The 14,904-nt window shown below is 46.5% G+C and overlaps 1 protein-coding gene across 1 annotated transcript in view; it reads right to left on the bottom strand.

Moving 5' to 3' along the window:
* Positions 1-5,634: 5,634 nt before the first annotated feature.
* The window catches only part of LOC144269754 (hepatic and glial cell adhesion molecule-like), a 44,808-nt gene continuing 35,538 nt past the window's right edge, over positions 5,635-14,904 (bottom strand). Inside the window, exons 3-4 of the mRNA XM_077825552.1 lie at positions 6,318-6,587; positions 5,635-5,768 (exon numbers count right to left, since the gene is read on the bottom strand). Coding sequence (XP_077681678.1) covers positions 5,635-5,768; positions 6,318-6,587 — 404 coding nt within the window. The remainder of the gene's footprint in view (positions 5,769-6,317; positions 6,588-14,904) is intronic.

The raw sequence follows: 14,904 nt of genomic DNA, 5'->3' as shown, positions 1-14,904 counted from the left end.
GATTGTCAGAGGCATAAATGGGGACGAGAGGCCCCCAACGGTCACAGGCACCCAATTGCCACTGAAAGTCACACTGCCCTGTGGACCTTTAAAAGTCTCTCCTCTCCCCTCCCATGTGACTCAACACCTATCCATGTTAATTTTTATGGACAGGCAAAAAAGGAACATGAACCTGGATAAACAAAAAGGCTATTCTGAATTCATGAAAATGCTTATGAACAACTTTGCTCACTATTCACCTGGTTTCACCTACAACAAGATTGCTCTTATTCTCTAGACTTCCTGGTTCCTTCTTCATATAATATTTCAATGCGCTCTTTGATGAAGTCATAACTACCACTGAATCTCACAGGGGGCTGGAGTGGAGCTACAGAAATAAGACAGGCACTCTTTCTACTGGAGAAGCAAAAGTGGATGGGAACCTGGGAGGCAGTGACCATGAGATGGTCGAGTTCAGGATCCTGACACAGGGAAGAAAGGAGAGAAGCAGAATACGGACCCTGGACTTCAGAAAAGCAGACTTTGATTCCCTCAGGGAACTGATGGGCAGGATCCCCTGGGAGAATAACATGAGGGGGAAAGGAGTCCAGGAGAGTTGGCTGTATTTTACAGAATTCTTATTGAGGTTACAGGAACAAACTATCTCGATGTGTAGAAAGAATAGTAAATATGGCAGGCGACCAGCTTGGCTTAACAGTGTAATCCTGGCTGATCTTGAACACAGAAAAGAAGTTTACAAGAAGTGGAAGATTGGACAAATGACCAGGGAAGAGTATAAAAATATTGCTCGGGGATGCAGGAGTGAAATCAGGAAGGCCAAATCACACCTGGAGTTGCAGCTAGCAAGAGATGTTAAGAGTAACAAGAAGGGTTTCTTCAGGTATGTTAGCAACAAGAAGAAAGTCAAGGAAAGTGTGGGCCCCTTACTGAATGAGGGAGGAAACCTAGTGACAGAGGATGTGGAAACAGCTAATGTTCTCAATGCTTTTTTTGCCTCTGTCTTCACGAACAAGGTCAGCTCCCAAACTGCTGCACTGGGCAGCACAGCATGGGGAGGAGGTGACCAGCGCTCTGTGGAGAAAGAAGTGGTTCGGGACTATTTAGAAAAGCTGGACAAGCACAAGTCCATGGGGCCGGATGCACTGCATCCAAGAGTGCTACAGGAGTTGGCGGATGTTATTGCAGAGCCATTGGCCATTATCTTTGAAAACTCATGGCGATCGGGGGAAGTCCCGGACAACTGGAAAAAGGCTAATGTAGTGCCCATCTTTTAAAAAGGGAAGGAGGAGAATCCGGGGAACTACAGGCCAGTCAGCCTCACCTCAGTCCCGGGAAAAATCATGGAGCAGGTTCTCAAGGAATCAATTCTGAAGCACTTAGAGGAGAGGAAAGTGATCAGGAACAGTCAGCATGGATTCACCAAGGGCAAGTCATGCCTGACTAATCTAATTGCCTTCTATGACGAGATAACTGGCTCTGTGGATGAAGGGAAAGCAGTGGACATGTTGTTCCTTGACTTTAGCAAAGCTTTTGACACGGTCTCACACAGTATTCTTGCTAGCAAGTTAAAGAAGTATGGACTGGATGAATGGACTATAAGGTGGATAGAAAGTTGGCTAGATTGTCGGGCTCAACGGGTAGTGATCAGTGGCTCTATGTCTAGTTGGCAGCCGGTATCAAGTGGAGTGCCCCAAAGGTCGGTCCTCGAGCCAGTTTTGTTCAATATCTTCATAAATGATCTGGAGGATGGTGTGGACTGCACCCTCAGCAAGTTTGCAGATGACACTAAACTGGGAGGAGAGGTAGATACGCTGGAGGGTAGGGATAGGATACAGAGGGCCCTAGAAAATTAGAGGATTGGGCCAAAAGAAATCTGATGAGGTTCAACAAGGACAAGTGCAGAGTCCTGCACTTAGGACGGAAGAATCCCATGCACCGCTACAGACTAGGGACCGAATGGCTCGGCAGCAGTTCTGCAGAAAAGGACCTAGGGTTACAGTGGACGAGAAGCTGGATATGAGTCAACAGTGTGCCCTTGTTGCCAAGAAGGCCAATGGCATTTTGGGATGTATAGGTAGGGGCATTGCCAGCAGATCGAGGGACGTGATCGTTCCCCTCTATTCGACACTGGTGAGGCCTCATCTGGAGTACTGTGTCCAGTTTTGGGCCCCATACTACAAGAAGGATGTGGAAAAATTGGAAAGCGTCCAGCGGAGGGCAACAAAAATGATTAGGGGACTGGAACACATGACTTATGAGGAGAGGCTGAGGGAACTGGGATTGTTTAGTCTGCGGAAGAGAAGAGTGAGGGGGGATTTGATAGCTGCTTTCAACTACCTGAAAGGGGGTTCCAAAGAGGATGGATCTAGACTGTTCTCAGTAGTAGCTGATGACAGAACAAGGAGTAATGGTCTCAAGTTGCAGTGGGGGAGGTTTAGGTTGGATATTAGGAAAAACTTTTTCACTAGGAGGGTGGTGAAACACTGGAATGCGTACCTAGGGAGGTGGTGGAATCTCTTTCCTTAGATATTTTTAAGATCAGGCTTGACAAAGCCCTGGCTGGGATGATTTAGTTGGGGATTGGTCCTGCTTTGAGTATGGGGTTGGACTAGATGACCTCCTGAGGTCCCTTCCAACCCTGATATTCTATGATTCTATGGTACTATGGAACAGATCACTATTTAAAATACTCTTATTTTTATTACTTTAGAAATCCATGAAATATTTTTAAATGGAACTTGCATTGTCACTCTGGGCCAGCCTAGGCATGCAATGGGGTTCCAGAATGAGTGGGATGTCACCAGCCAAGGCATTACAGGACTCGAGATTTATGTGGGTGTAAACACCAGAAGGAGAAGGAAAATAAATGTTAAGTTCATAGGTCTGATTCTGTAAATGCTCAAATCAGGTGAGTGATACTTACATGATACAACATCCCATTGAATTCAAGTGGGTCAGTGAACACAAGTAACTACTCACAAGTGTTTGCAGGAGGGGGGCCAGTGAATTATCCTTATTATTTATATTGTAGTAGTGCTAGGCACTATTCAAACACAGAAGAGAAAGACAGTCCCTGTCCCAAAGAGGTTATAACCTAAGTATCCTCTCACCCCATCATTTGTGGCATTCAGAACATTGAAAAGAGGCTCAGACAGATGTATCAAAGAAAGGGTCAGTGAAAATCTCTGCTCGCTGTCAAGGCAGAAGAGCAAACAAACTGTCACTATGGGTAAGGAATAGGATAGAAAATAATACTGAAAATTTCATAATGCCACTACAGGGGGAAACGCCTAACTGCACAGCAGTTAAGGCTGCAGCAACAGGTTTTATAAACCTCTCTGAGCCCCCTCATTCAGCCATAGCTGTTTTGAGATAGGATGACTAGAACATAGTGATCCAGGGGAGGGAAGGACTGAAAAAACGGTAATGATTATAGGAGAGAGGAAGTGTATTGGAATGATTATATGAGAGAGGCAGTGTTTTTCTCCTAAGTTACAGTTTTGTAAATACAAAGTTGCAATGTCTAATATGGGACTTGTAACTGTCTCACAATATCCCCAGTAAAGTTTTGGTTAAAACAGGAGGAAGGGGAGGGAGAAAATCAGCTTTTCCATATGTCAACCCCAGAGCAGAGAGGCAAAGAGAGAGAAATCTCTGCTCCCTTTATACAGGAAAAAAACAGCATTGGTCAGTCTTATTTACATTTAATTGGATCTGTATGTTCTGATGGCATAAGTGATAATAGGTCATTGCTGTGACTGTACTCAGGAAAGGGCTTAGGAATTGCACACGATATTCTCTGGAGTAAGTGGGTCACCGTGAATTTACAGAGAGTAGACTCCGACTTGGGAATGGGATTCAAGTTCACAGGGGCGGCGAGTTATATCTCCATGTGGTACCCTAGCACCAGCAATATTCAGAGCCCAGGAGCCCAGCTCCACCAATATTTGGGGCCGGGTGTCCTCCCCGGCCCCATCTGCTGCCCCCACGTGCCTCCCCGGGCCCTGGAGCAGAGCATCCCTGCCTCTGCCTCTTCCATGCAGCTCCATGCAGCCTCCCTGCACCAACTGCTGCCGCAGGGTCCTAGTGCCTCCCATCTCGACTGCCAGGGCAGACTGGCTGAGCCTGCCCTTCCACCTCAGACTCTCCCCTTTTCCAGCAGGGCCCTCCACCAGCACAGGGGGCCCCCTACCCACAGTCACTGCTCCTGTCCCATGCTGGGCAAGGGGCAGCTCCATCCCTCACCCCCAGTGAGGCTACAGTCAGGGGCAACAGCAGGAGAGGAGGCGCACGCAGCACTCCCTGGCAGATTCCTGGACCTGAGAGGGGCCTGAGGAGCACATGCAGTGACAGTGGTGGGGGTGAGTGTCCTGCTGGGGGGGCAGGAAAGGGAGACTCCACCCCCCCCCCCCAGAGCTCACTGCTGCCAGCAGGGAAAGGGTTGGGGGGAGTCCTCCTCTCTGGCCCCTGTCCTGGAGCAGACTGCCTGCACCTCAAACTCATACCCAGGCCTGCCCCACCACAGAGCCCACACCCCCAGCCAGAGCTTTCACCCCCCACAGCACCCTCAACCCTCTGCCCTGAGCCCCTCCCACACCCCAAACCCCTCATTCCCAGCCCCAGACAGAGCCCTCACCACCTACACCCCTACTCTTGCCCTGAGCCCCTTCCATACCCCAAACCCCTCATCTGCAGCCACACCCCACAGACCTCACCCCACAGACCTCACCCCTGCACCCCCTCCCATGCCCAAACTCCCTCCCAGAGCCTGCACCCTGCACCCCAATCCTCTGCCCCAGCCTAGGGCCTGCACCCCAGACCTCCTCCTCCACCCAAACTCCCTCCCAGAGCCTGGGGCAGGTAGTGGGGTGGAGTTTGGGCGAGGGCAGGTTCTGGGCACCACCAAAATTTCTGCAAACCTGCCACCCCTACAAATTCACCAAGGAGAAGGCAGAGGGCTCTGTCCTAGACAGCAGGAGCTCTATCCCAGGAAGCAAGACTCCGACCACGGGTTTTGTTATTCTGGATTCCTCACCTGGGAATTCTGCAATCTTGGAATAGGTTGGACTTGCAGCAGCAGCACTGAGTTGCTTCACAGCAAGGCCGGACCAGACTAGCAAAGTCACACACAACAGGCCCATATAGCTGCAAATCTCAGCAGAACCTGAGTTGCAGTGCTGACTCCTACCTGTTGTAGGCCTTGCTGGAGCCCTAGGCATAACTAGCGTGTGAACCAGAGCAAGCCCTGCCTTAGCAAAACACCACCACACTTGGTATTAGTTAACACCAAGGAAGCATATTCCTGAGTGCAGAGGATGGTACACAAAGAAGCCACAGATCTCTCAATTAACTATGTAAACACATTCCTAAGAGATGGTACAAGAACACACCGATCCCTCATATGATAAGGAGGGGATGACAGCATAAGGGTGTTTTGTTCACACTAGTGGGTACAAGGATAAGGGTGGTAACTAACACCATCTGGGGAGTAATACATAACTTGTTTGTATCAATGTATAAAAGCAGAAGTCATAGGAGGGGCATCTTTGCCCAGCCGAGGGGACAGCATCCGGGTGAGCTGACTGAGCACGTACCATTGTTGTGGGATATATGGTGTTAGTGTACCTGTAGCTCCTATGGGGGACTATGAACCTGACTGAATGCCTTCACCACTGAACCGAGCCTGTGGTCTTTCTTATGAACAACACTGAGGTCTGCTGAATCAGCAAGCTGCGTCCTCTGCTGGTGGAGCTCCAAGAACAGCAGCACTGAGCAGTCGTAACAACTAAGCAGCCTTAACAACATTCCTCAACACTTGCCACCACCCACCTGCTCCAGTCCAGAGAGGAAAGCACCCCCTCCCCTTTGGATGTATAATTTGGACCATGCGTGAGGCGGTTCCATATATCACAGGACTCTATTGCAAGGAGGGAAGAGCCAACTGCCAAGGTGACCAGGGAGGTTACACTTTAGTGTCCTATTGCTGGAAGTAGGAATTCAGCCCTGGCTAGGGGCTTGAGCCATGGTTTTATTTATTTTATAAACTAGACTGAACCTAGCCATTCTAGATGCCAGTGGCAGCAACAAGAGGGTTACACTTACGTGATCATGTTGTCCTTAATGGTACAACCATGAAAGCAAATGGCACTGGTCTGCCTGGGAATGTAATTCATGTCATGGTAGTTCTAATCTAATCTACTTGATTTGTTGATGGTGAAATCCATTTGTTCCACTGTAAATAGTGCAAGATACGTTAAATAAATCCTAAATAACAGACAGAACACACTAAAAATGCAACAGTGAGACAAGGAACTTACGTTGAACAGGTAGCTCCAGGGAAACTTCATGCCAGTTGACCTCATTACTGACATTACAACTATAGGAGCCTTTGTCAGACCAGGTAGTGTTTAGTATGAGTAACACACTGTTATTCTGAGAGAGCTGGTAATGGCTTTCTATAGGGAGGGGCTTCCCATCCTTCTTCCACTGATATTTAGCCACTTTCTCAACTGATGTGCTGCACACCAGCTCAGTGCTAAGGCCGATCAAGGACAAGTTGCTCCAGAGTTCCGGCTGGGACACGGGCTCTAGATGAAAAGAAGCAATTATTTCACTGCCCTGCTGATAAGACTTCATTCACTTCCCCTTTAAATCAATGGATGTCTTACAGTGGGATTTGGATTAGGACCAGCATGAGTTTTACAATTAAGAGTTTGGGTAAAAATCTTAAAAGTGCCTAAGTGATTTGGCAATTCTAAGGGTACGTCTACACTGCAATTGGGTGTGTAACTGCAGCATATGTAGATGTAACAAGGTAGGTCAGGTACTGATAGCAGTGAAACCATAGCAGCATGGGCTTCAGTACAGGCAAGCCACCTGAGTAATTACCCAGGCAGGTTTGTATAGCCCACGCTGAAGTCACCTTCACTGCTATCAGTATCTGAGCTGGCTAGGGTATAGCTACATATGCTGCAGTCACACACCCTGATTGTTGGGTAGACATATCCTTGGTCTCACTGAAAGTCAAATGGAGAGTCCCACTGAAAGTCAAACTTTTAGAAAACTGAACTTTTTTTTTTTTTTTTTTCTAAGGGAAGCTTTTCTACTCCTGGTGCAAGTGAAAACTCCTAGAGTAGCTGCAGCTTTCTGGTACCATTCCTCAGTGAATTGCAACCGACAATGATATTCTGCCAGGAATGTTTTTCAGTCTTGCCCGTACTGAAGAACAGCACTAACAAGAGGCCGAGTTCTTCCAGGGCACTGATTCTGAAAGGTGCTGTCTATACAGATTAAAATAGAACCAGAAGAGTTCAGATGAGACCAATAATAGAGTAATAGGAGTTCCATTTTATCATCATCTTCTCTGACTTACCAACAACTTCTAGTTGGATGGATCTCTCATTTTGCTTCTTCATGTTTATTATTAGGGTATAGATCCCACTGTCATTCACTTTTAATCTACAGATCTGGAGAGATCCATTTGACTTCTGGAAAAGAAATCGGTCTTGGTCCACAATGTCAGGAAAACTGGAGTTATTGACATGATAAATCACGAGGTACTGCTCAGAAAATTTCCACTGCATGAGGCTAACACCCTGCAACTGATCCAGTCCAGGGAGCATAATGCAGGATCCTGCAGCAGCAGTCATCTTCTCTCCTGGGGGCCCAGCTATGACGGAACACCATGAAATCAACCATGCTACTGCAAGAGAAAAAACAAGCAGCTCTTGTTTGGTTTATTGTCGTCTGTAGTTACACCAGTATAAAACCAGTTCAAGAGAAAGCAGAATCAGGGCCTGAATAATTATTACCGCTGCAGAGCCAGGAGTGAAAATAAAAAACAATCACTTCAACAGAGACACTGCATTTATGGTCTACTACAACAATCTGCAATCCATTAACCCCCCTTTTTGTCCTAGGATTACAAAGGTATTAACTGGCCACCCTATCTGAATGGTCATTTACAATGGGTGCTACCATAGTCTGTTCCACTTTGCATGTTGCTGTGAAGCTGGGAGTACCTCTCCCAGACCTGAAGAAGAGCTCTGGGTGGCTCAAAAGCTTGTTTCAAGTTGGTTCAATAAAAGATATTACCTTGTCTTCCTTATCTCTCCAGTATCCTGGGACTGCCCCAACTACAACCACACTGCATTCTGAAGATCTGTCAGTTATAGGAACGAATCATTCATTACCGTTTTGAATGTCAAATAAGTCATTATAGTGTTTCCCCACATCCCGAGGAGATTCACTCATATGCAGAGAGTCAGCATAAGGCCTAAATAGCACTTAAACTTTTAAGTGGGACTTAGGTGGTATGTTGGGGCTCATGCCAGAACTCCATACAGGGGTGAATGTCAACCTAAGGCACTTGAAAGTAAAGATGACATATCACTTGTCAAACTTTGACAATCCCCGAGGTTTACAGATAAGTTAATCAGAATCATTTGGTTAAATATCTATTTTGTTTCAGAGCCACTGTGTGATATATTTATCATAGGCAAATTATGGTTATTTTGAGCATCTGTCCCATCAGGATTGTCAGCAGAGTAATGGAAAGGCCCTGGGCCCAATTCTGTTCTCACACTGTGGTAAATTTGGAGTTACCAGACTGAAGTTACACCGGAGTAAAACTAGTTCAAGAGAAAGCAGATTCAGGGGCAGTGTACTCACTGGTGCAGAGCCAGGAGTGAAAATACAGTAATCACTTTCACAGGCCCTCCAGGAAGGGGGGCATATTTTAAAATATGTTGCCAGTGAAGTGGTGAATTGAATGTAAACACCAGGAGATATTTACAATCAGGGGGACCTTCCCTGTCAGATAATAGCAATTAAACAATATGGAATCATGTTAAACATCATATTAACATTGTTTATTATCTGTGTGACTGATCAATAATTCAGACAGGTTTACGATCTCTTAATTATGCATGTAAACTAGTTTTTTTACACATTCATGTGCCAAATTATGGCCCAGCTAGCACAGTGGTGCAGGGGCTTCTGGGGAATAAAGTATCCCGTTGTAAACTTGTGCCAGCTACCTGCATCTTGGGCAGCAGAGAAGACAAGCTGCATAGAACTACTATATTCCTCCCTTATGCAGATTGTTTGGGGGAGGTGGAACAGGGCAGGGACTGGCTAGAGCCCTGGCTCCATCCTGTCCCCTAGCAGGTATGGGAGGGATAGCTCAGTGGTTTGAGCATTGGCCTGCTAAACACAGGGTTGTGCGTTCAATCCTTGAGGGGGCCATTTAGGGAACTGGGGCAAAAATTGGAGATTGGTCCTGCTTTGAGCAGGGGGTTGGACTAGATGACCTCCTGAGGTCCCTTCCAATCCTGATATTCTATGATTCTATGATTCTAACCCTTTCTGGGCATACTGGATTGGAGCCAGAGTGAGCCACATCTTGTAGGATCCAGGCCTTGGAGTCTATCTCTGTAAGCACAAGGCAGCAGAAACAGTCCTCTAGGTCCTGAAGATGCTTCCTACATTCTCAGGAGGCTATCTAGCGTGGCCTAGTTGACAGAGTACTATACTAGGACTCAGGAGACCTGCATTCTCTTCCTAGCTCTGCCGTTGGCCCGCTGGGTGACCTTGGACAAGTCACTTCCCCACCTATACCTCAGTTTTCCTCATCTGTAAAATGGGGATAATGATCTTGATCTCCTTTTCAAAGCACTTTGAGACCCATGGATGAAATGTGCTAAATAAGAGCTAGGAGGTGGTATCAGCAGCCTTAGGAGGATAAGACAGATGATGGGAATGGTCAGTGGGCCCTGAAAACTCCCACTGCATTTACACAGCTGAGTGGGGTAATGGTAGTAGGGATGGAAGAGAGGGGTTAGGGGCAACCTTAAAAAGGAATCCATGGAGAAAAAAGTGGAAGACAAAACAAAATTTGGAATCCCATACCACCAAGCAGAATTGTTTGCAAGACTTAAGGGTAACTGGGTCAGTTATTGCAGGCAACACCCTGTCTGCACCTGCCACTCCTCAGCCAACCTCTGTGGGCCCTGCAACTGGGGAGTCCCCTGTCCAGGCCACTGCTGCTTTTAGGGTTGCCAATTTTGGTCTGACGTATTCCTGAAGGTTTCATCACATGACAATCTTTAAATTAAAAAGATTCATCTTTATTTCCTGGAGACTCCAGGACAATCCTAGAGGGTTGGCAACCCAAACTGCTACCCTGGACTTGCACTTAAAAGAGCAAGCATCAGTACATCCTCTCTCCCCCTGTAGCCTTTTTACGTATTACCTATCAGACAGTAGTCTCTCATATCCAGCTCTACAGAATAATGTATTCGTTACACACTACACACCCTCAGGTCCCTCCATCTGTAAAACCATGCTCCCTTACTGTGACTCTATGGTGAGGAATTCAGCTGTATTAGAAAGCTCTACAAATACCTGAAATAACTTTTCCTAAATACAGGCACTAATTCAGGAAGTCACCTTGTTCAGAGTAAGCACATGCTGAAAATTAAGCATGTGCTTTCCTGAGTCAAGGCATCATTTCTTTATTTATCCTAGGCAAGATTGTATAGGTGGCAAAGTCTAATATATGACCTGGGACTCTACTATAATATCCACAGATCAGATTGGTTAAAAATAGTTTCCCCACTCATAGCTGGGCTGTATTTTAAGGTAAAATAACTCAAAGTCTCCCAGAGGTAGACACAAATGCTTAGTACCTTTAGGACGGTCTCTCTAATCAAATCATGGTCCCATTTTTAACCCTGATAGGGAGTGAGATATCTGGCTTTAAACTACTCACCGGATCATCTAGTCTGACCTCCTGTAAATCACAGGCCACCAACACCACCCAGCCCCTGCATACTAAATCCAACAACCAAAATGAGACCAAAGCATGACAGCCCCCAGAAGACTAGACTATAATGTGCCACAGGCAGAGCAGAGGTGGGACCAAGGTGCACCAGTGCCAAAGCCCCTGCAATGGCAGGGAAATGATTAAGTAAGATATATCCAAATAATCCAAGCAAGTGACCCACATGCTGCAGAGGTCCCACGGAATGCCCCAAGGTAAGCCTCACTTCAGTACCGGGCAAATTGGTTGAAACTATCGTAAAGAACAAAATTGTCAGACACAAGGATGAACATAATTTGTTGGGAAATAGTCAACATGGTTTTTGTAAAGGGAAATCATTCCTCACCAATCTACTAGAATTCTTTGAGGGGGTCAACAAGCATGCAGACAAAGGAGACCCAGTGGATATAGTGTATTTAGATTTTCAGAAAGCCTTTCACAAGATCCCACACCAAAGGCTCTTAAGCAAAATAAGCAGTCATGGGATAAGAGGGAAGGTTCGTTCATGGAGTGATAACTGGTTAAAAGATAGGAAACAAAGGGTAGGAATAAATGGTCAGTTTTCAGAATGCAGAGAGGTAAATAGTGGTGTCCCCCAGGGATATGTACTGGGCCCAGTCCTATTTAACATATTCATAAACTATCTCGTAAAAGGGGTTAACACTGAGGTGGCAAAATTTGCAGATGATAACTAGCTTGAGTAGTTTTGTAAGTCCCAGCCAGACTGTGAAGAGCTACAAAAGGATCTCACAAAACCGGGTGACTGGGCAACAAAATGGCAGATGAAATTTAATGTTGATAAATGCAAAGTAATGCACATTGGAAAACATAATTCTAACTGTACATATACAATGATGGGGTCTAAATTAGCTGTTACCACTCAAGAAAGATCTTGGAGTCATTGTGGATAGTTCTGTGAAATCATCCACTCAATGTGCAGTGGCAGTCAAAAAAGCAAACAGAATGTTGGGAATCATCAAAAAAGGGATAGATAATAAGACAGAAAATATCAGATTGCCTCTATATAAATCCATGGTACACCCACACCTTGAATACTGCGTCCAGATGTGGTCACCCCATCTCAAAAATGATATATTGGAATTGGAAAAGGTTCAGAAAAGGGCAACAAAAACTATTAGGGGTATAGAACAGCTTCCGTATGAGAAGAGATTAATAAGACTGGGACTTTTCAGCTTGGAAAAGAGGTGACTAAGGGGGGATATGATAGAGGTCTATAAAATCATGAGTGGTATAAAGAAAGTAAATAAGGAAGTGTTATTTACTCCTTCTCATAATACAAGAACAAGGGGCCACCAAATGAAATTAATAGATAGTAGGTTTAAAACAAACATAAGAAAGTATTTTCTCAGGCAACGCACTGTCAACCTCTGGAATTCCTTGCCAGAGGGTGTTGTGAAGGCCAATACTATAACGGGGTTCAAAAGGGAGCTAGATAGATTCACGGAAGATAGGTTCATCAATGGCTATCAGCCAGGATGGGCAGGAATGGTATCCCTAGCCTCTGTTTGCCAGAAGCTGGGATTGGGTGATAGGGCATGGATCACTTGATGATAACCTGTCTGTTCATTCCCTTTGGGACATCTACCATTGGCCACTGTCAGAGGACAGGATACTGGGCTTGATGGACCTTTGGTCTAACCCAGTATGGCCGTTCTTATGTTCTTAAGGTCATTGCCAATCTGTCCTGGTGGAAATATCCTTCCCAATCCCACATACATTGACCAGTTAGACCCTGAGCACACAAGTAACACCAAGTCAGCCAAGCACCTGAGAGAGAGAATGCTTAGTGCCCACTCAGAGCCCTGGACCTCCCCATCTGATCTCCCATCTCCAGCTGCGGCCATCTCTGATGCTTCAGAGGAAAGGAAATTTTAAAACAAAACAAAACCAGAATACATGAGGGGATGGGGTGGATACCTTCCTGACCCCTGCAGGTGTGGCTAAAAATCCTGAAGCATGAGCTTTTAGACACATAAAACAAACCAGAATTGCTATGCCCTACCCCCTGCCCATCACGAGCAACTCCATCGTACAACTGCACTAATACATTTGTCAAGCTCTCTCTTAAAACTAATTAAGTTGTTTGCCTCTCATTGGTCAAGGATTGAATATTCCCCATCCTGGATGGAAGAAATTCCTCACTGCGAAAGGATAGAAAGGAATTTCAGTGGCTGACTGTTTAAATGCCAACTGTAGCTGCTCAAAAGTTTTGATATTAGAAGCGGTCCCGGTGCACAGAGTGCAAGAGGAGTGACATTTATTGTGAGAATCCAGTTTTTCACACTTGTGCCACTACCACGTGTGATACTTATATCTAGGCATCTATATCTACATCCAAACACACTTGGCTGTAATACCCATTTAATAAATTGCACAAGTTCAAATCTCAGAGCAAATTTCAAGACATGACCATATTTGAAAACAAAAACACACACCCAGCCACACAAAAACTTTTCCATCTTTCCACAAAGTGAGTGTTTTAACCTCACCACAGCTACGCTCGTATAAGATGTAGGATAGGCAGTTTTTAGTCCTGGACCAGCAACAGATTTAGGAGAGATTTTCAAAGACACAAAGGGCAGCTGGCCTCTGAACGTCCCACTGAAAATCCAATGCAGGGAGAGAAATAGATGCTTTACCTCATTTGGGAGCTGCAAATTGCATAAGGGCCCAGGGTGCAGACCTTTTGCACGGAAGCAGTTCTTACACATGCAAACCATCCCATTGTCCTCAGTGGTGTTTCTTTTGGACTACTCCTGGGAATAAGTTTCAGAGTAGCAGCCACGTTAGTCTGTATTCGCAAAAAGAAAAGGAGGACTTGTGGCACCTTAGAGACTAACAAATTTATTTGAGCATAAGCTTTCGTGAGCTACAGCTCACTTCATCGGATGCTCATGAAAGCTTATGCTCAAATAAATTCGTTAGTCTCTAAGGTGCCATAAGTCCTCCTTTTCTTCATGGGACTAAGGTTTATCAGGATTGAGCCTTTAATTTCTAACCCTGGTTCAATCACAAAATATCTGCCCTTTAAAAAAATCACAGCATGATTATGCAGACTGGTAAACCAAACTCAGGTTATTTAGGGAGGTTTATAAGATGTATTAACTGCCCTTTCCTTCTGCTCCTGAAGTGTGTACAGTTTAGCTCGTGGCACTAGGAGAAAAACTGGCACTGCAGACAGAAGGGCATGAGAAATAACAGCAACAGCATTTAAAAAAAAAAAAAAAACTTCTCTGAAACAGCTTTTCTGGGCCAGCCTGCGATACGTACAAAGGCTTCGATGGCGTGGGAGGTTTGGTATGAAGGTTTCTTGGCGTTGTCTTTGAGGAGTAATGGGAGGACACCTGACTCAGGGAAGGACTGGGCTAGGCCACACCACAGAACCCTTTTAAAGACCCCGGGAACCCACAGACCCCCTGGAAGAAAAGGCAGCTTTGCAGAAAAAGTTCTAGGCTTCGCCACTGAGGCCTAGCCACCTTCCCCACTGCGAGTAACTTCCCTACAGCGGGCAGGTTCAGACCTCACAGCACAAGTCGGTTACAGGCACGCAACAGCCCTTCTCCGCAACCTGTTCTGGGCCAGGCCCCGCTGGCCTGGTCTACATGCCTGAGGCGCCACTGGATGTCAATGGCAGCGGAGGGCTCTCCATGCCCAGGGGTAGGGCTTGCAGGGAAGAGGCAGCTGCAGCTGATGCCAACAGCAAGCTGCAGCCCGAAACGCTCCAACCCCCCGCCCCCCACACCCGGGACAGATCCTGCTCCCCTCACTGACCCATGGCAGCCAGCGCTGGGGCTGGGAGGGGGCGCACGACAGACCTGACAAAAAGAATTTAATCAAGATCTGCCAGGGCCGGGTTTGCCAGGGCATCGAGCTCTGCGCCACAAGGGGCCGGGCCGCAGGCGCTGCAAAACAGCCCCACGCCCGCCTTGGCCTGCGGTCGCCGGACTTGCCCGTCGGTCCCTCGCGACCCTTCCCCTCCACCCCAGCGCTGCCCGCCAGAATCCGCTCCTCGCGCCGGGCTGTGAATGCCGCGCGCCCCCCCGCTCACCTGAGAGCGGCGC

The sequence above is a fragment of the Eretmochelys imbricata genome, chromosome 9 (assembly GCF_965152235.1).
Source record: "Eretmochelys imbricata isolate rEreImb1 chromosome 9, rEreImb1.hap1, whole genome shotgun sequence".
In the NCBI taxonomy this organism is placed as follows: Eukaryota; Metazoa; Chordata; order Testudines; family Cheloniidae; genus Eretmochelys; species Eretmochelys imbricata.
This window is presented reverse-complemented; position numbering and strand designations above follow the sequence as displayed.